The following is a 21,822-nucleotide window of genomic DNA, read 5'->3' as shown; positions in this document are numbered from 1 at the left end:
GGAAGCCTGCTTCTCCCTCTCCCACTTCCCCCTGCTTGTATTCCCTCTCTCCCTCTCTCTCTTTCTCTGTCAAATAAATAAGTAAAATCTTTTTTAAAAATTTTAAAAAATAAAGCTAGTTTTAACTTTTCTTAGTATGACAGTTTAGTTTGTGTTTTTATCCAAACAATGAAAAATTATGAAATGTCTCACAGTTTTAAAATTTTGTACTTTTATTAAAATGGAATTTTCAGGTGATGGTAAGTAATGCTGCCTTTGAAAAAATTGATGAGCATTCTTTAAGTTACTATAACTGAAAAAAGAGATGAGTTGGTAAGAGAAAGCTATTGCTCTGATTTAGAATTATTCTTTCGTTGTTGTTGTTACTGAACATGCACAGATTTCATGAACTATTCATTTGGAACAAGTAAAAAAATGCCAATTTAGAAAAGTTGTAGGCTGTTTGGACTGATAATTTTCAAAATTCATTTCGATAATTTCTTTTTTAGATTTGTTTCTGTTGGTGCACATTATTGAGATAAAAATTCTTTTTTGTTTGTGCAAATACAAGGTTCATCTGTTGTGAAAGTAAATAGTTGTTGAGTAGTTTATTTTTTTTTTTTTGAGGATCATCAGTGTTAGTCCTTTTTTACAGAATGGTTTAATAAAAATACAGTGAACGTGATAATGTGCTGTTAATTTTAGGGTCAGGTAACTCTTAAACTTAGAGTTGGGTTTGATTACTTAGTCTACTTCATCTCAGAGTGCTTCCATTTTAAAATATGCTTTAAAGAAAGTGCCATTTTATGCTGGTACTTAAAATAGAAGCCATAATGTTAATACTTAAAATAAGAATTAATAAATTTAAAAATTATTATTATTAAATATTAAAAAGGATTCACCCAGGTGTAAATACGTGTACTTTGGAAATGTATTTATTCTTTTAGGGTATTATTGAGATTATTTTTTTAGTATTTCCATTTTCCAAAGTGTAAGATTTCCTAATCAGGGAGTTGCTGAAACACTGATCTATACAGTGTATCAATCTCTTGAGCAAGAATTCTGTGATTTATTTTTTTTAATAACCTTTTCTTCACCTCTTTGATCTAATACTTGTATATACATTTGTTAAGTATATTATAGTTATTATGCTCAGTTATTTTTTTAATCCTGACTACCTAGAACTAAGAACTTATGTATGTAAAGAGCAAATTTTAGGAGTAATTCCAGATAGTACAGATAAACATTGTCACCAACTGTCATAGCTAATATTCCTTTCTTTATTGCAGGACAGTTTTTCTGTGGAAATAAATGTTGTGATAAAAAAGATGACTTGAAGAGTTGGGAAGTTAATTTTGGTTATATTGAGCATGGTGAAAAGAGAAATGCACTTGTTAAATTAAGTAAGTTGACTTCAGATGGAATATAATTGATTTCTTCAAAGTTTATCTAGTAATTTAGATTTAAAAATATATAGACTAATTTAAAATTTAATTTAAAAAATTTAATGTATCTTTCTGGAAGTGCTTTTTCTGAGTTTCCCAAAGTGACAGATAACTTTTGAGACTTCAGTTTTTTTACTCTCAGCATTATGGTGACATTTAGGTGAAAGAGTTCTAATGCCAAATATAAACCTATAATTTGTAAAGTGACGACCTCCTCCTGTTATGGAATATTGGTGAGAATATCATCAGTGCAGAATAAGATGCGGAGTATCAGAAAAAGCAATGTAAAATCTCATGTTACCTGGTAGCCATATTGTTGTGGTGTGGACAATAATTACACTCTTCGTGTCTATAAAGAACAAGTTTTAGGATAGCTTAGTAAGGTTTATAACCCAGGGTACAGCAGCTTCTCTTGATATGAATGTATTAGAATCTGTTGTTCCTTCTCCCGCCCCCCCCCCCCATGAATTAAGCTAGTCTTATGTGTCAGCTTCTTCAGGCCATCACGTTAGCAACCTTCTCTGGGTCCTACATAAATGTGCTTCAGAGTTTTCTGCCTACTCCCTATAGGAGTCAAGAATTTCCTCATGTGCTTCTACTTAATGCACACCAATGTAGAGGTTCCTCCTGGAAGTGTTCATGATAGAAAAGTCAACTGCTGTGAACTGAGATTAAGGCAAAGGAAGAGGCCATAATCGTGGAACCTTTTGAAAAGTTTTTTTCTATTTGAAAACTCTGAAAGCACTTCAGAGGAAGTAACTATAGCCACACTGTTGTTACTAGATATCTTTGATGTGAGACACACATTAATCCTATATATGAAACAGAGTTTGCTTTTAGAATAAATTGACAGCACTTTTTTCTAAAGTAATACTAGAATATTTTCAATTCTTCAAGCATTCTGTTACCCTTTTTATTATGCATATGTATTTTTCGAGGTGGAGAGAATCAGATTGCTTATTTGGATTGTTTTTTCAGATAATCTGTAAAAGGGATATACGGAATAATGAGAATGTATGATATTAAAGGTAGAGTATCAGTATAGTTAATTCAAATTCAGCCTTTCAGTGGTGTCACTTTTTTTTTTTTTTTAGGATTATGCCAAGAATGTTCCTTTAAATTAAATTTTCATCACAGGTAATATTATCCTGTAAAATGCTGTTGTTAATGTTTAGTAGTCTTGGACATAGTCACTTACCTGCACTGAATGTCTAAATGTGGCCTTACGAGGTTGATGGTTTAATTTATTGATTGTATGGAATATCTGGCATTACTGTGTGATACACCAAACACATATCCCAGGGAACTGGAAATTTGCTATGCCTTACTCTAGCCAGCCAGTTTTAAACATGAAGACCTGTGCACGGTGGTAGATAGATGCTAGAATTTTTAGTCTGGAGTTAACGTTCAGAAGCCATAATATTTTTGGAAACTGTATTGTAAAGCAGATCTTCATAAAGTGTTTCTTAATGTCTCATTAATTTTTTTTCTTTAAATTCTTTAAATTTAAATGCAGTTAATTAACATATAATATATTATTTGTTTCAGGGTACAGTTCTGTTATTCATCAGTCTTATAATAATGCCCCAATGCTAATTACTGCTAATTATCCCCAGTGTCCATCACCCAGTTACCCCACGCCCCTCCTCTCTAGCAACCCTTAGTTTGTTTCCCAAGACTAAGAGTCTCTTGTGGTTTGTCTCCCTCTTGGCTTTCATCTTGTTTCATTTTTTCCTCTCTTAACCCTATGCTCCTCTACCTTGTTTCTTAAATTCCACATATGAGTGAGATCATATGATAATTTTCTCTGATTGACTTATTCACTTAGCATAATATCCTCTAGTTCCATCCATGTCATTGCAAATGGCAAGATTTCATTTTATTGATGGCTGTGTAATATTCCATTTTATATATATATATATCATATCTTTATCCATTCATCTGTCGATGGACATCTGGGCTCTTCCCATAGTTTCACTATTGTGGACATTGCTGCTGTAAACATTGGGGTACAGGTGGCCCTTCGGATCACTACATTTGTATCTTTGGGGTAAATACCCAGTAGTGCATTTGGTGGGTCATAGGGTAGCTCTATCTTCAACTTTTTGAGGAACCTCCATACTGTTTTCCAGAGTGGCTGCATCAGCTTGCATTCCCACCAACAGTGTAGGAGGGTTCCCCTTTCTCTGTATCCTCACCAACATCTGTTGTTTAATGACTTGTTAATTTTAGCCATTCTGTCTGGTGTGAGGTGGTGTCTCATTGTGCTTTTGATTTGTATTTCCCTGATTCCAAGTGATGTTGAGCACTTTTTCATGTGTCTCTTGGCCATTTGGATGTCTTCTTTACAGAAATGTCTGTTCATGTCTTCTGTCCATGTCTTGATTGGATTATTTGTTCTTTGGGTGTTGAGTTTGAGAAGTTCTTTATGGATTTTGAATACTAGCCCTTTATCTGATATGTCATTTGCAAGTATCTTTTCCCATTCTGTCCGGTGTTGTTTGGTTTTGTTGACTGTTTCCTTTGCTGTGCAAAAGCATTTTATCTTGATGAAGTCCCAATAGTTCATTTTTGCTTTTGTTTCCCTTGCCTTTGGAAGCGTGTCTAGCAAGAAGTTGCTGTGGCTGAGGTCAAAGAGGTTGCTGGCTGTGTTCTCATCAAGGATTTTGATGGATTCCTGTCTCACATTTAGGTCTTTCATGTATTTTGAGTCTATTTTTGTGTATGGTGTAAGGAAATGGTCCAGTTTCATTCTTCTCCATGTGGTTCCTATTTTCCTAACACCATTTGTTGAAGAGACTGTCTTTTTTTTCCACTGGATATTCTTTCTTGCTTTTTTGAAGATTAGTTGGCCATAGATAGAATTGAGGGTTCATTTTTGGGCTCTCCATTCTGTACCATTGATCTATGTGTCTGTTTTTGTGCCAGTACCATACTGTCCTGATGATCATAACTTTTAATAGAGCTTGAAGTTTGGAGTTGTGATGCCACCAGCTTTGGTTTTCTTTTTCAACATTCCTTTGGCTCTTTGGGGTCTTTTCTGGTTCCATATAAATTTTAGGATTATTTGTTCCAGTTCTGTGAAAAAAGTTGATGGTATTTTGATAGAGATTGCATTGAATGTGTAGATTGCTCTAGGTAGCATAGACATTTTCACAATATTTATTCTTCCAGTCCATGAGCATGGAACACTTTTCCATTTCTTTGTGCCTTCCTTAACTTCTTTAATGAGTACTTTATAGTTTTCTGAGTACAGATTCTTTGCCTCTTTGACTAGATTTATTCCTAAGTATCTCATGGGGTTGGGTGCAATTATAAATGGGATTAACTCCTTAATTTCTCTTTCCTCTTTCTTGCTGTTGGTATATAGAAATTCAACTGATTTCTGTGCATTGATATTATATCCTGCCACTTTACTGAATTCCTGTATGAGTTCTAGCAATTTTGGGGTGGAATCTTTTGGGTTTTCCATATAGACTATCACTTATATCTCATTTAAACCGTGTTTTCTTTGGAGTTTGTCATTCTTACAAAGTATTATATACCTTAATTCTCATTTCAGATGTTAAAATCAGGCCCCTGTCAAGTGCTAGGATGTGTCTTTCATGTTGGATGGGGGAGGAATTTCAGTGTTCTGCAATATGCACTATATATAAATAAGATCATGGGCTTTGAAACAAGACCCTGTGTATTCCTCTCAGCTTCTCCACTCACTAGTTGTCTTCTTTGGGCAAGGTACTTAACCTCTGTGAGAGTCAATTTTATCACCTCTAAAATTGAGGATGTCAAGGTTATCATGGGGATTAATGAAAGTGCATGTAAAGTGCTTGATGTAGTGCCTGGCATATGGGAAGTTAAGCATAATGGGGTCTCTGGCATTGAAGATGTTCAGACAAAATCTGTGACCTGCCATTGTTGTGATGGTCTGGTTTCAAGGCCTGAATAACAGTTGAAAGTCTAACAGTGAGATTCTGCAACTTTATAAAATGTATATGTCAGTATATTAATTTTAAAATCAGCTATGTTATAAATGTGCTTTATCTAGTATTTTAGTTATTAAAAATAAATATTAAGTAATGAAAAATTTTTTAATTCTTAAAATTAGCAGAATTTTAAAGATTACTTGAATAGCCTAACTTTCATTTCCCATCTCCATCAGTGATCCTGAAAGGTACCAAAAAAATTTTTTTGACCTTGACTTTCGAGCTCTACTTGAAAATTGAATTGATTCTTATGAGAGGCAGAAAGTGGTTACTGCCTTAAATAGTCTTACAACATTTGTTATAAGTACCTTAAGTTAGAAGGTCTGATGAGGAAGTTTCTTGAAACTCAGGCTCTTTGTTTTCTCTTCATTCTCCTTCATGGTCCTAGTTTTAGCATTATCACCTTTTCCTATCTAGTATTTCCTTTCTTAACCAGTTAAAATCAATTGTTTGCCAACCATGGTACTGGCAGTCTTATAAACCTGGCCTAAAAGAGATAAAGCTACAGCAGTAAAAGGACAAATGGTCTAAAGTAGACATTTAAGTAAGCCCCTCTATCTCCATTCCTTCATGCCTTTACTGTATTCTTTTATTCTTAACAGAAGAATTTTCTACTTAGTGGTGGTTTAGAGCTGTTACAGCATTTCTTCTTATTTTCAAAGTATGGTTTTTTTCAAAGTATAGGTAGCTATGAATTTAAATGGAGAGAAATGATGTTTGTTTTTGTAATTTTAAAAAAAGTGGCTAAATGACAGAATATAAAAAGGAGGAAATGAGTAAAACTATGATTTATATTTACTAAGGTTTGTATATGGAACTTATAAAAAATGATTTCTCTCAGTTTTAGGCTTCATTATCTTACAGAATTGTCTTTAATTAATATACTAACATAAGATATTTACAGACTTATTTAAGGCTTCCTTATGTTAATTACATTGTAAAAATAAGTTACTTTAACTGATTTGACTTTTGCTCATTGGTTCTTATTTTTCATAAAGGTCAGTTGAAAAAGTTAACTTTAATTTTATATTGTTTAACATAAAGGCGAAAAGAAGTCAAGTCAAAAAAAAGAAAGGATAAAACCAAAAAAGATTGTGAAGAGTCATCACATAAAAAATCCAGATTATCTTCTGCAGAAGAGACCTCTAAGAAAAAGGAAAAAGGTACGAGGGAATTAAAATACATCTATTCACATTTTTTATCATGCAGTGTAATCTGCTGTATGTGTCAAATGTAGAATTTAATTGGTGAGTACATTTAGCTTTCTATTTTATACTAGTTGAAAGGGAGATGCCTGGGTGGCTCAGTTGGTTAAGCATACAACTTTTGATTTTGGCTCAGGTCATGGTCTTGGGGTTGTGAGATTGAGCCCTAAGCCAGGCTCTGTGCTGGGCATGGAGCCTGCTTAAGATTTTCTCTCTCCATCTCCCTCTGCCCCCCACCTCCTGCTTGCTTTCTCTCTGTCTCTCTCTCTCTCTCTCTCAAATAAAAAAATAAATAAACCTTATAGGAGTTGAAACTGGTTGGGGAATTTATAAGATTTTTTTTTTTTAAAGAGAATGGGGCAGGGGCAGAGGAAGGGAGAGAGAGAGAATCTTGAGCAGGCTCTGGAGCCCAGCACAGAGCCTGACTCTGGGCTTGATCTCAGGATCCCAGGATCCTGACCTGAGCCAAAATCAAGAGTTGGATGTTTAAAAGACTGAGTCACCCAGGTGCCCCCTGATTGGGGAATTTAGATATGAATTTATAGCAACTCAAGAGTTTCAAGAACAATATTGATTTTAATGCATTTTGGGCAGATGGTAATAATATTGCAAATAACACTCATTACCTTGAGCAAGTCCTTGAACTTCTTCAGTTTTACATCCCTCATATAAATAGGGGGATGTGAATATCTGGCTTCTGTACTGTTTGAGCTTATTGTGGAGAACCAAATAAGAATGTGAAAAGCATTTTGAACACTGTTAAACAGTACGTAATCTATAAGTCAGTGTAAACTTAGAACAGTGGGATTTAATTACCATGGCCTATGTGATTTTCTCACTAGCTTATGAGCTTCTTGAAATCATGGAGCTTGGTATATATATGTCCTCAGAACCCATCGTGGTCCTGTGCACATACACTTAGTAAATAATTGTTAAGTTCAGATCCATCAGTCAGTTACTTACTTCTTCCTCAGTAGTGCTGAAACTCTAAGCTGTAATCTCTTCATGTGTAAAATGGTTAAGCTAATAGTTCCTAGCTCATAGGATTGTTCAGAAGGTGAAAGGAGATAATAGAAACAGTTTGCATGGTGCTTGGCGCATAGTTAGCTATTATGAAGGTTATTGCTAGTTTCTTTTTCAGTCCGTAATAGAGTGAAATTGGCTATAACTTCAAGTGAATTGAATTTAATTTATGTCGATAATGATAGATTACATTGGAGTCAGCCACATGTTAACACAGTACTTGGACAGGAGAGGGCTCCCTTGCTCCAGCTGTGAAGATTATTAGCTAGGTTTCATTCTTAAATGTACTTTTTTCTGGTGAATCATAATATATTCAAGCATATAGTATCAACAAGTTTTCAACTTGGTGAAACTGATAGATGGTGAGAGGAAAATATTATTCTTGTTTATAATGGTATTTGAGAAATGATATTTGAAGTAGAATACTTTATTGTATCTAAATCATTTCCCAACTCCAAAATAAATGTTAATTAATAAATGTGAAAATTCCATTTGAGTTTGAAAAATTTTTGTTTTAAAAATGTTTGATGTATCATACTTGAGAGTTTTGTTGTATTATTATTATATTATGTAATATGTATAAATCATAGTATGGTACCATATTAATCACTATATATTCCAAATTAAAGAATAATTCCTACCTTGGAAAGGCTTGTTTAGCACCTTCTAAGCAGACAGGTAGCTGGATATTCAAGATCTGGTACGGGGTTGGAACCCTCAGATTATGCATACATACGCATGTGATCTTCCTTAAAGATGTTTTTCCTGTGAACACTACAGTAGATGACACCTCTGTCAAGCTAAGAACTAATCAGATATCTGATCTTTAAGTCAGGATGATTCATACGCATCGTAAAGTTTGAGATGTACTGCTCTATATTAGGTACTTGTTCTGCTTTTGCTTCAGCACCTCCAGGGAAGAGGAACTTACTACCATCCAAAATATTCTTTTACTTTTCAGTTAGTTGTAATTGCTAGCAGGTGTCTTAAACTAATTTAGCCCCAATCTACAATTTCTTCCCTTTGGTTCCAGTTATGTCCTTAGGCCTCCAAAGTAAGCCTAACCCGTTTTTTACCTGTAGACATTTGTAACGGGTATCATGTTCCTCAGATGACAGGAAAGAATTTGTCACATCGAAGCTATATTTTTATTTGCTTTCTGATGAGTAGGAAATTGGAGGGAAGAAACAACAAGCCAGAAACAAAACAAAAAAGAAATTATAATCCAAAGCTGCAGTCCAGGCCTTGGCTACCTGTGGAGTCTTGACCCTATGGTTCTGACACCCTCTTCACTGGGCCTGAAAGGGGCCATGTAGGTATCAGCTTTGGTTTATGAGACCTCCTATCCAAGGAGAGGAATTGTTACTCTCCATCTGTTAGCTGTAATTTTTTTTCAATTTATCAGTCTTGGAAATTATTTCCCTTGTAGTCTTATTACGGGAGACCCTGTAGAGTGATGATTTTTTTAAAAATTACGTTAGTAGATTTTTAGTACTTTTTTCTTTCTGTTTCTCTGGATAACTTGTAGAACTGAAACTTTGTTTTATGAAGTAATATTTTGTGTGAATTTTAGTTACTAAGAATTGTCATCTGTATTTGAAAAAGTATTGTGAAAAATGAGTATTTATTTATAAACTGCTTTCTGATGTTGAACAGCTGTAGATAAAATATGGTTATATTGCAGCTATTCTATGAGTTTTTTTTTAAGCAACCTGAGATTTTTTTCTTTTTTTTTACAGGTGTTCATATTTTTTAAGCTTTGTGCTATGTATTCTAGGCATAAAATAACCTCTGCCTTGAAGAACCTAACATTTTAATTAGAGAGATAAGTCTGAGGAACATGAAAGATTAGAAGACAGTGAGGTGTTTTTCTTTAAGACTATTAAGTAAACTAGACACTTAGGAAGTCTTAGGAAGAATTCTGGTTACAGCTAGAACTGTTAACACGATTGCAAAATGATTTTTAACAAAACAATGCTGTTTTCTTTTCAGGGCATTCATCCTCAAAGAAATCAGAAAATTCTGTAAACAGTAAGTATCTAGTATTTCTTTAATAAAAATGCATAGATTAAAGTTATTCACAGTTTGGGTTTCCCATCAATTGTGACTTGCTCTGATCTATCATTTTTTGATTTTGTACCATGTAGAAAAAATCATAGAAAAAAATAGCAAAAGTGTACGATTTCTTCCCCAATTTTGAACATTTTAAACTTTCTTATTTTAAAATAGAAGAGCATAAAATTTTCTTCTTCAGTAAATACAATGGATACACAGTTTAATTTCACTTTTTAGAATATGAAGGAAGAAAAGTAAAAGGATGAGGTTGGAATGGAAAAAGAATTGGGGAAGTGGATTAAGATTTAAGAAATGTTTCTTGTATATTGAGTAATCTCTGTTATTTGGTGATTTTGACTGATCAAATGAAATATGTGGTTTATATATGGAAAGTAAGATGTTGGCAACTGGTTACTAGTGGTTAGTTTTTTAATAAGTACTGTGGTTTTCACCAGATTATATCAAGTCAGTTTAGATTTTATTGAATATTTGCCATAGATTTTATTATTTTTTTCCTGCAACATTCCAAAAAACATTCAAATGACTTATAGATACAATAAAATAAGGTTTATAAAAGTAAAATCAGGATAATGGAAAAATAAGATAGAAGAGCAAAGTAAAGTTTGAAGTAAAATTAACACAGACAGACGTTTACTAAAAAGTCCTGCGTAATTACAAAGGTAGATCACACGTTTGTCACTGTTCTTATAAACAACCAAACCAAGGGAAACCGCCAGCAGAAATTTTAATTGTACCCATAAGATCATATGCAGGGTATTCATCTCTTTTCCAGGCAGAGTTCTGAGAGCAGACTCTCCTGTGTATTCATAAAAGGGACATCCACCTGTGATATAACAAACAGTAGCCTTGCATCTCAATAGTAACACAGTGTCAGATTTCTTAAAGACCTTGCAGTAGGGTTAGGGCTAACAATGAAGTGTGACTCAGTAGCCTGTCTAATTCATTTTATAATATCTGGACTTATTTTATGACATTTCTAGGCTTAGAAATTTGTAAACTTAAAAATTAATTTTTTTACCGATATAAAGTAATATATATTTACTCTGGCAAACTCAAGAAAAAAAAATTAGTAATTACTCCAAATCCCACCATTCAAAGAGAAACATTATTAGCATTTTATTTTACTTTTTTTTTTAAAGATTTTATTTATTTGACAGAGATCACAAGCAGGCAGAGAGGCAGGCAGAAAGAGAGGAAGGGAAGCAGGCTCCCTGCTGAGCAGAGAGCCTGATGCAGGGCTTGATCCCAGGACTCTGGGATCATGACCTGAGCCAAAGGCAGAGGCTTTAACACACTGAGCCACCCAGGCGCCCCAGTTAGCATTTTACTATAATTCTTAAGGAGAATTTTTAAGGGGTCAGTAATCAGAAATTTTGCACTATGAAAAAATAGAAAAAGAGAAGTTTTAAAATATTTTTGTTTAAAGATTTAATGGAGAGGGAGTTGTCAGTGGAGGCATTCCTCTAGTTTAGGAATACAACATATTCCTTATGAATTATTTTGCTCATACCAGTTTTATTTTCAGCATATTTGAAGTGTCCTAAGCACTGATACTTTGTTTCTTCCCTTGTGAATCCTAATTAATCTATAGCTTTTTTTCCTAAATTAGGTGAAGTGTAGTGACAGTTTCTAGGATATAGCTGGGCATGAGACCATTAGACTCGGGCTATCTGGGCTGAAGTAGTATATACATACTATCTTTCATTTGTACCTAGATAATGTTCAGTTACCCTTTTACCACCATTTAACATTGGATTACTAAAAACAAATCTATGAAGAAAAACCCAGTTTCTGTGAGGAAAAAGAATTTTAACTTGGATTTGTTGATTATCTACTCTATCAGCCAAAGTGGCAATGATTTACTTGTATTACCTCATTTAATCTTAATGATGGGCATATAATATCCCATTTTGCAGAATAGGAGAACCAAGACCAAGAGAATTTACATAAATTACCAAAGTTCTATTAGTTGGTTAATAGCAGAGCTGGGATGAAACACAGATTTATAACTCCACAATGTCTGTGCCCCTTTACCTATATCATCAATAACTGTTCAGTGAGTCAAATGTAAGTACACTCTTCAAATCCCAGTTTTGGCAGATACATTGTATAAATCTACATTAAATTATTTGATCTTTCTGCGTCTCAGCTCTATATGTAAAATAGGTATAAAGAGACTTAACTTTGTATTATTGTCAGAGCCAAATGAGACAATATATATGTAAAACCAACACAAAGTAAGTTCTTGTTAACCTGTAGCTATTATTATTGTTATAGAAAGGGGGGAAAAAAAAACAGCCATTAAACAGATTCTGTGTTTTGTTCTCTAGAATTGGTCAGATCAGAAATTAAGTTTGTTTAAGTTTGACCTGTCCATTTGTTACCATAATTGGAGACTTGCCACTTCTTCAGTAAGCCCAAGTTATTTAGGCATCATATAATATCTAGAAAAACCAAGATGACATATCTGCTTTCATTATTCAAATGTATGGGGAAAATTATACACAGTTTGCATTTTAGAATTTGCATTATAAAAGGAACACTGAAAACTTAAAAGCAGATTAAGAATGGAATAACCAAGGCATTGACAGACAGAACTTGAAATTGTGTCATAGGAAGAAGGTTGAAGGAAATATAGATGTTTAGTTTGAAAAAAAGTGAAGGGATAAGAGGGAAGGGGTGAGGAGGTAGACATGGAAACTGTAGATGTTTGTAAGACTGCTTTTGTGTAGGAGACTTATTTTTGATGACTATTTGGCAGAATGAGAGTCTCTGGATAAAAATTGCCCAGAGACAGATTTTTGCCTCATTTTAAGGAAAAACTTGTCAATTAGAACTATCTGAAGAAAGGAACAGAGGACTGGGCTACTTCATGAAGTAGTGAAGTGTTAAGCAGAGATTGGACAGCCACTTGTCAAGGGACATGTTGCAGTATGAGATTCAATCATTGGATAAGGGCTAGATCAAAGACCTGCAAGACCCCACGGAGAGTCAGTGATGTACATTCTGATCCGTAGTTGCTAGTAACGGCTGTGTAGTTTTGACACTGATACCAGAGCACGCATTTGTATTGCTTATTCTTCTCACTGTGTTTTCCTTAGCAGTGCCCCTCCCATCTCAGGCCCGTCGTGGCTGTTACCATAGGAATGGTTTCTAGTTACTGCTGTTCTCAGGGAACTAGAATGGTATAGATTCAGAGTTGAACTTAAAGGTCATGTAGTCCAGTCTTCTAGATTTGATTCTCTAACAATATTTGGCTGCTTTTTAAGCATATGATCTTTGAAAGAAGGTTACTTTATAATATTCTAAACTGATTCGACCTTTTAGTAAAACTCACTTGTCTAGTATCAGAAAACTGGTATAGGAAAACTGGCATGTGGGAAGTACTCTTGAAAGGGAAGAGAGGGCAGGTGTTTGTAAGGTCTTTTAAAATTAGCTGCCCACTTTCAAAGATCTTGTAAGTTTTGTTCTTTGACATCATTAAGAGGGTAACACCATAATGTTAACTATTAGGCCTAATTAGTTTTTTCCGTGGTTTCTTGATCTCATGTTAGTGAGTTTTCATAAAAGTAAGAGTAGAACACTTTTATTTTCTCTTCTCACACATTCAGTTAGAGACACTGGCAGTTTCTGTGCTCGTTGTCATTGAGTGGGAATCTGGTTCCCAAGGCTTTATAATTTTATCATCTTTTATTGTCTTTGTATGTAGATCGTTACAAATACAACCCCTGGGGTGCCTGGGTGGCTCACTCGGTTGTGTCAACTCTTGATTTCAGCTCAGGTCATGATCTCAGGGTTGTGAGATCAAGCCCCATGTCAGGCTCTGCACTGGGCATGGAGCCTGTTTAAGTTTCTCCCCCTTTCCCTCTGCCCCCCGCACCCAAATATAACCCTTCTCTTTTTTTTTTTCCCCTGCCATTTTTGTTATAATTTGTGCCAGAATAGACACAGTTAGGACCAAAGTTCAGACATGCATATTGATTGAAGGTTCAAAGTCTAACAGGTAAAAGGCTAAAAAGCACTGTGGGCAATCAATGCTGTTTTATTTTTGTGTGTGTTTAACTAAGGGACATTCTATATTGATAGGCTGAATTTGTTTCACTTCTTTTTGAGACTAACTTATTAGAGAGGAACTATTTGCTAATATAATTACTTTATGGCATATACTTTTATTGCCTTATATTTTTCAGTATTTGATAATTTTTAGTTCACTAATAATAGGGTGATTTTTGAAACATGTTGATTTTGCTATATTTTAAAAGAAATTTCTTTTATTGTTTTGACTGATTTTTAAAAGCAATACTTGATCATTGTTTAAAATACAAAAAATTTAGAAATGTTTTACATAGAAAGTGAAAGTATCCCAGGCCACAGGTGATATAATTACTGTTGTTTTGTTTGTCCTTACAAACTTACAGTATATATACACATATGTAATCATAAATGAGATTATACCATGCATACTTTCTGTAATTTTAAAAATTTTGAAACAGCACGACATTTTTCCATGGTAATACTATAGATATGCTAAGGTTTTTTTAATAGCTATATTATATTAATTTAACCAATCCTTGATCCCTAATTGGTAGGGATATAGGTTTTCTTTTATTGTTGTTGTTGTTGTTATGTAATGAACATCTTTGTACATGTATCTCAGGTGCTTATTTATTCTAAGTAAATAATTAAATTCTTAAAAGCAGCATTGCTGGTCAAAGGTTATGTAAATTTTAAACTGATCTGTATTGCTAGATTTTCCTCAAGAATGAAGTTCACAGAATTTTTACTCCTAACAAGTATGAATATGTCTATTTCTTTATTGAAACCAGCTTCTTCTAATTAATCAGCATCAGATTTTTGAAAGCATCTGACAATATTATTCATAATTTAACTAACTAGTTCCATGTACTAGTTCAGTTCTTGAATTCTTGATCCTAATGTAAATATACTCTACCTTAACCTACATGTCTTTTATATGCCAACAGAAAGAAAAAACTAAATCAAAGGCAATTATATTGCAAGAGATCATTCCTTTATGAGTTAGTACTGGAATTACCACAGTAAAAGTGGAAGTGCCACTTTCAGTGGAAGTTCCACTGAAGTTCCCTCAGTGTAACTTAGGGAACTTTCCCATTAGACTTTCCTTGGTTTTTTTGCTGAGACTCTTTGGTATATCTCAGCTTATTTATTTATTTTTAAGAAGAATTTATTGGTCTGAAAGAGTGAATTACATTTTCAGAGCCATAAAAGTGAAACTAAACTGAAGTTAATTTAATTGCATTGGTGGGTAATTCAAAATATGTTTTAAATATAACACATTTTTAAAAATCTCTTTTAAATGAATAGGAAATTCTGATGAAGAAGAAGGTACTTCAGAATCTGAACTTTGGAAGGGCCCCCTACCAGAAACAGATGAAAAATCACAGTGAGTCCTGATATTACTAGATAATGCATACCTTTTGCATCAGTAAGGAAGCTACAACCACAGCCATTCTTGATAACAATTAATGAAAAAGCTCTTCATCAAGAATGTCTGTTTAATGCCAAGGACTACCTAGCCTGGTAAGATCAGAGTTTATTCCTAGTCATTGTTTGTGGCCACAAACTGCTAACTCATCCAGCTTCCTCTCAGTGAGTAAATCCTACTTCAGCTTTCCTTGCCAAATGACTGTCCGGTCTTTACTTAGGATCCTTTAGAGAAGGGCTGTTCCCTAGTTCCACAGCAGCCTGTTCTTGATATTCTGATTATCATAAATGTGTACAGGGAGCCCCTTGAAGCTGTCTGTGTATGGGTAAAAGTTTACTTGCCAACAACCGCCTTAGCCTCCTGAAGACAGGATAACTCAGTGTGTACATTGTTATCTGTCTTGAGTTGGAAGAGCCTTCTGGATGTGGGCCGGAATTTTATCACTCTTGTCATATACTGGGATGTTCAGCACTTGAGCTTTATCTGTAACAAGGCGATAAAATAATACCTACTGCAGAGTTTATTGTGAAGAGTTAATGAAATAAAAATTTGTAAAGCACTTGGTACAATACCTACAAATATAAGTGCTCAATAAATTTTAGTCTCATTTTGTTAGTCTTTAGGCATATTGGCTCAAAATGGAAAGATACCTGTCGAATCAATCATAATTCACTAATTTAAGCTACTTATGAAACATCTTGCTAATTATATGTTCTCAGTGTAGTAGAATTCAGGTGTTTTAGAAAGAGGCTTTTTAAACAAGAGCACTTTTTTTCTGTGAACTTAACTTTTTTTTTGGTAGCCAAGTAAAGAATTCCTAAATGCATGGTCAATATAGATCAGATTATAAGAAAGCTATTACTGTAAATAAAATACTGCTATCCTAGTTAAACTATGGACTAAACTTCTAATGGTATAACTTCCCATGAAGAGCTTTACAGCTGAAATTGACAGATTGGCTCACCTTTTAAGGCAGTAAAGATACTTGAGTAAATCCTAAGAAGACTCTCATCATCCAGAACTTTTTGTGACCTTATAAGTACTTGACAGTGATCAAGTACTGAGCACCTAAGCCTACACAGAGATTCAGTTAATTTCCTATATTTAAATTCTTCCTACAGTTTAAAAAATTTTACTGTATATTGCTGGCATGTGGGAGGAAAAGTATGGGGGATATCAAATTACAGATAATTCTTAAATCAACTTTATCTGGTTCTGTAGTAATATTTTAAAAATTTGAACATGGGTATAATGGCTTTATGTATTCACAGTTATTTAAAACCAATAATGGAGTCCCATTGTGAATCCTTGATCTACAAGAACTTTTTCTGAAGAGACTGGTAGACTGAATTTTACTTTCCAGCTTGATTCCCTGTCCCAGAAGGGAGAAAGGCAAAATGTGTGTGTGTGTGTGTGTGTGTGTGTGTGTGTGTGTGTGTGTGTGTGTATGATCATTTAATCCTCACAGCACCTCTGTGAGGAAATACATTGTTCTCCTTTGTACAAACATGGAGACTGAGCCCAGAGAAGTTAAGTAACCTGCTAATATAAGCTAATAAGTGACAGAGCTAGAACTTAAACATTGTCTGACTTGAAATCCTGTGGTATTTTCCTGTATCACTCTGGTTCCAAGTGCTAATATTTATTTAGTACTTGATAGTTTTCATTTTATTTTACCATATTATAGTACAATTTAATATCTCCTTTCAGATTTTGATTCATTGTTTTACACATGATATTTACTGCTACGATTATATATTTACTATTCCCATAGCAATAAAGACCTACAGCCTAAGCAGATTTTCCCCATTCCTAGGAGTAAGACTTGTATTTTTCCTGAAAATAGTTTTCTTTTTCATTCATTTCTTGGTCAGACTATAATTTGAAATGAGAAAGAACAGAGAATTCTGTCAACCAAAAAAGTAAAGAGAAGTAGTAACGTTTCATAACAGTTATGAAGCACGACTCTTCACAAATAAAGTAACATTTTACTTTAAAGTAAAATCTTAGGTAATAAATACATTTAGGGTGTGGGGGCAACATACAAAACATTTCACATTTAATCAATCTGGGTATACTTATGATTATTCCAAAAGCTGAGGATTATTTGATGGCTGAATCATGAAATATATCAATGTATAGAAAAATCAGCAAATGAGTTAAAATATTTTATTTTCATTAATCACCTATAATGTGTCACCTACTAATTTTTTTCTGTAATTGTTGATCTTAATCAATACATATACTTTTTCCTTTAAATAGAGAAGAAGAATTTGATGACTATTTCCAAGATTTATTTCTGTGAGATGGAAGAGAGAAGCCCACATTCCTTACTGTGAAAGTACACTTTGAAACTCTTCACAAAAATTTTATCTACAAGTTGCAGCTTGAGTGGTTTATCTTCAGAAATAAAAATCCAAGTACTCTCAAGATGTCAGCTGCTTTGGAAGTTTTTCAGTTCTATTGGAGACATGTTTCCTCATCCCTTATATATCTTTTCAGATGCTTATTTACAGCCGCTCCATCTGTAGCTGCTAGAGGATAAAGCTAGTACACTGTATGGAGAGTTCATTGTTCCTGTATTTTGTAGGGGTTTTTGTTGTTGTTTTTATTCATTCACATTTATCTTCCCTTGCCTGAATTAATTTAAATTATTAGAATTACTGGTATCTCACAAAAATTATAAAATAGAGTAAATATGTCTTCACCTTCTTTCCTTTGATACACGGGTACCCCTCCTTTTAAGCACCTACTTTCCCATTACCACCTGTTTCTAGCTGCCTTTTTTTTTTTCTTACTTTTCTCTTGCTTCCTTCTCACCTATACTACTTATGGGAGCTTGTTATTATCAGATTTGACTTCCGAGTGTGTGAGTAGTTTATTATAAAGTAAATTAATACTGTGAGGCAGCAGGAACAGCAAATGAGGTCACAGAAGTCTACAACAGTAGATTAGGTTCACAAAAGTTGACTCTCCAACAGAGATATTCTATAATAAGATAATTTAACTAATAATAGTATATGCTGGAGCTTATCTCAGATGTAGTCACACAAATACGGATATACTTATACGCCAGGATATAGTATAAAATGGAACTTCTTAATTTGCTGATCATCCCCCTTAGAGTCGATGAATGTGCTTTAGGAGATCTAAGCACTCCTAGAATCTGAGTGTAAACTTCTGTGATTATGTGTATTTATGGGGGGAAAAGGTCCATAATTTTCATCAAATTTTCAAATGTATTGATTTTTTAAAAAAAGGTTTTAACCCATTTTTGTAAAGTGCAAAGAGATGGATAGGAAGACGCATGATTTAGTGAAGAGAGGACCTATAAAAAGCAATCACAGCATTTCAATTATTTTGTTAATTAAGTATTTTAAATGACATTTAAACATGGAATGATTGGCATTAAATTGCAGAATAAGTAGTTTAGTGTCTTATTTTTAAGTGGTTAGTATCTGATTTTCCTTTTATTCAATAGTTGTTATTCATTAATTCAAATATTTATCAGGCTTCTGTTATATGTGAGGCACTATGCTAGATGTTGCTACAAAGGAACTATCTAGGAAGTAATTACACAGTCATTTCTAAGCCATCAAAAACAGTAAATCAGTATTGGTTTGTTAATGTTGAACATTGTTTTTAAATCCCCTTATTAAAGAAATTGTATTTTTTTTAATCTCACTACTTACAGTGAATAAAAAGGAATCTTGGTTTCTAAGGAGAAAGTGTTGAAATGTCCGAAAGCAAACTGATATTAGTATATATGTAGCTAAAACATGTTTATGATTAAAAAAAATTCATAGTTTACTGATCATCAGAAAATAAAATTCCTATAAATGATAAGTAGGAAAACTAGACTCTCAAAATAAATTCATGTATTTGGTGTTATAAGTATGGTTTATAGACATTAGGTTCATTAGTAAATTTTAGATCATTATATATAATCACAACACTTAATCCATTCATACATAATCGAAGTCATATATTTTGTTTTGTATTTTTCTTGAAATTATATTTTTAAGGAGCGTTTGAAAAGGCCACAAGATGATGAGTTTAAAGATTAATTCTCCGACAGACCTCTCTCATATTTGGCTATAGTGCAGTCAGTAGTGTTCAGTGGGCCACTGTTTGGGATATGAAGTTAATACCTTCTTCTACTTGCTCTTTAGCAAAGTTCCTATTTTTGCAGATCTTCAATGGCAGTACATCTCTGCTCCTCAACTTGCTTTCTAGTGAATGAGGAGGGGATGTTGTTTGAGCTGATAATTTGGGGTCCAAAATTACATAAAACTAAAGAAAGAGTTCCTTTTTTTTTTTTTTTTTTTAAGATTTTATTTATGTATTAGAACATGAGCAGGGGGAGGGACAGAGGGAGAAACAGACTCCCCTCCAGGCAGGGCTAAGTTGGGGCTTTCTGAGATGATGACTTGAACTGAAGGCAGACACTTAACCGACTGAGCCAGCCAGGTGCCCCTAAAGGAAGAGTTTCTTAGGCAGTTTCTAAAATAATCCTAAAAGTAGAGTTTCAAAATTATTTTAAGTAATGAAAGTAAGGTGTACATGTTATCACTTACTCAAGGTGATGACTTATTGTCTATACAACACTCATGCAAGTGTATATAATAAATGAGTTTTTTCCCCCCTAAAGATTCTTTATTAACTTACAGGTACTCTTCATTTATACCTGTTTGTTATGACATTTATTCAAAATATCATTCATTTGTATTCACATAGCAATCCTATGATTCTAAATCTTATAATTTTTACTTGTAAACGTACAAGAAATGGTGATTTTTTCCCCCTTGGCCTTAACATTGAAAAATATTTTCTGTATAACAAAACATTGGAGGTTTATAGTCTATCAATTTGATTTATTAAAATTTAGATACCTTTTGGTAAGAAAAATCTGTGGCAGAATTTATGGCATAATTTTTACTTGGTCAATGATTTTAGATAAGTAAAGGAAGAAATCCTAAATTTCTCTGATGTCTAAACATGCACCATGTAGTAGTAGTAGTGGATTGTCCTTAGTTTCTCTTGACAAAAGAGTATTTAGAATGCTTGGTAGATGGTTTTAGTAATCTTTTTTTTTTTTTTTTAATAACCTCTGTTGAAGTGCCACTAAACTGCTTTTGATAGTAAAGTTCTTGCATAATCAAATCACATGCTTCTTAATAATGCATAATATTTATTAGCTGATTTAATTTACATTAGGATTACCCGGGGAATATCTTATAAGCTGATTATTCTTTCAATGAGAAGAATAGAGTATTGGGGTGCCTAGGTGGCTCAGTGGGTTAAAGCCTCTGCCTTTAGCTCAGGTCATGATCGGAGGGTCCTGGGATCGAGCCCCGCATGGGGCTCTCTGCTCTGTGGAGAGCCTGCTTCCTCTTCTCTCTGCCTGCCTCCCTGCCTGCTTGGGATCTCTCTCTCTGTCAAATAAATAAATAAAATCTTTAAAAAAAAAAGAATATTAAAAAATATTCTTAGTTATACATAAAATAATTGCTTTCAGACTTGGGGAGAGGGATGGGCATAGGGCAAAGACATAAACTGCCAAAAGCAGTGTGGTCTTTACCCTTCCATTATCAAGGTTAAAAAGTAGAGGAAAGATGATAAGCATTTCAGATGGAATAACATTTGACATCCTATTACTTGTTTTGTGTATAGTACTTACAGATGTTATAAATTCTAAATTGTATTTGCTCTTAAGATGCATAGATGAGAGATTTTTAGTTTAGGAAGGAATCTGAGATATGAATCACAATTGTTATGCGCTGAATTGTGTCTCCCCGCCCCCCAAATTCATGTTGAAATTCAACCCCCCAGGACCTCAGAATATGACTATAATTGGAGGTAGGGTATTTAAAGAGTTAATTAGAGTAAAATGAGATCATAGGAATGGGCCCTAATCCAATATGATTGTGTCCTTATAAGAAGAGGAGATTAGGACACAGACGCACAAAAGGAAAGACTATGTGAGGGTAGAAGGAGAGAAGATGATTATCTACAAGCCAGGGGGAGAAGCCTCATAAGAAACCAACCCTGACAACACCTTGATCTTGGACTCCTAGCCTCCAGAACCGTAAGAAAATAAATTTGTGTGGTTTATGCCACACAGGCTGGTATTTTGTTATGGTAGTCCTAGCAAATGAATACTATTAATAAGAACCTTTAAAAAAAGAATTGGTGACTGGTTTCAGGATTATATGTTTTTAATTTAAAACAAATTGGCACCAAGAATGCGCTTATTTTCATCTTCTGTTTTGCACTTTTGTTGAACTTTAATTTACCCTCAGGGTTTTCAGGCTATCAATATATTTCCTTTTGGTGGCCACAAGGGTAGTGTATCTGAAGATCCTGATACTCTGTTAGTTGATGGTGTGCTGAATGAAGTTTGTTTCTTCTGTTTTTCTTCAAAAGTAGAAACGATATTTGAAATTTTGACCAGTCGGATTATATTATAACATGAGGCATGTTTTCGACTTTTTGTCATCACCGCCACCTCCTACATCTTCTGTGGCTAGTAAAAATGAGAAAAAGCGGTAGCATTGGGAATCCATGGTCACGCAGTGTTTATTCTAAAACTCTGATGATGTTAGTATCAACTTCATAGCTAGTTAATAGTTGTTAACTTAGAACAA

At 33.9% G+C, this 21,822-nt stretch overlaps 1 protein-coding gene across 1 annotated transcript in view; it reads left to right on the top strand.

Moving 5' to 3' along the window:
- The window catches only part of LOC111145317 (protein FRA10AC1), a 33,501-nt gene extending 14,568 nt beyond the window's left edge, over positions 1 to 18,933 (top strand). The window contains exons 10-15 of the mRNA XM_022500154.1: positions 1,269 to 1,382; positions 2,519 to 2,561; positions 6,452 to 6,570; positions 9,628 to 9,666; positions 15,055 to 15,133; positions 17,438 to 18,933. Of these exons, the coding sequence (XP_022355862.1) occupies positions 1,269 to 1,382; positions 2,519 to 2,561; positions 6,452 to 6,570; positions 9,628 to 9,666; positions 15,055 to 15,133; positions 17,438 to 17,480 (437 nt within the window). The 3' untranslated portion in view covers positions 17,481 to 18,933. The remainder of the gene's footprint in view (positions 1 to 1,268; positions 1,383 to 2,518; positions 2,562 to 6,451; positions 6,571 to 9,627; positions 9,667 to 15,054; positions 15,134 to 17,437) is intronic.
- The last annotated feature ends 2,889 nt before the right edge of the window (positions 18,934 to 21,822 follow it).

Source organism: Enhydra lutris, unplaced genomic scaffold, assembly GCF_002288905.1.
Source record: "Enhydra lutris kenyoni isolate GAN:26980312 unplaced genomic scaffold, ASM228890v2 scaffoldscaffold12, whole genome shotgun sequence".
Lineage (NCBI taxonomy): Eukaryota > Metazoa > Chordata > Mammalia > Carnivora > Mustelidae > Enhydra > Enhydra lutris.
This window is presented reverse-complemented; position numbering and strand designations above follow the sequence as displayed.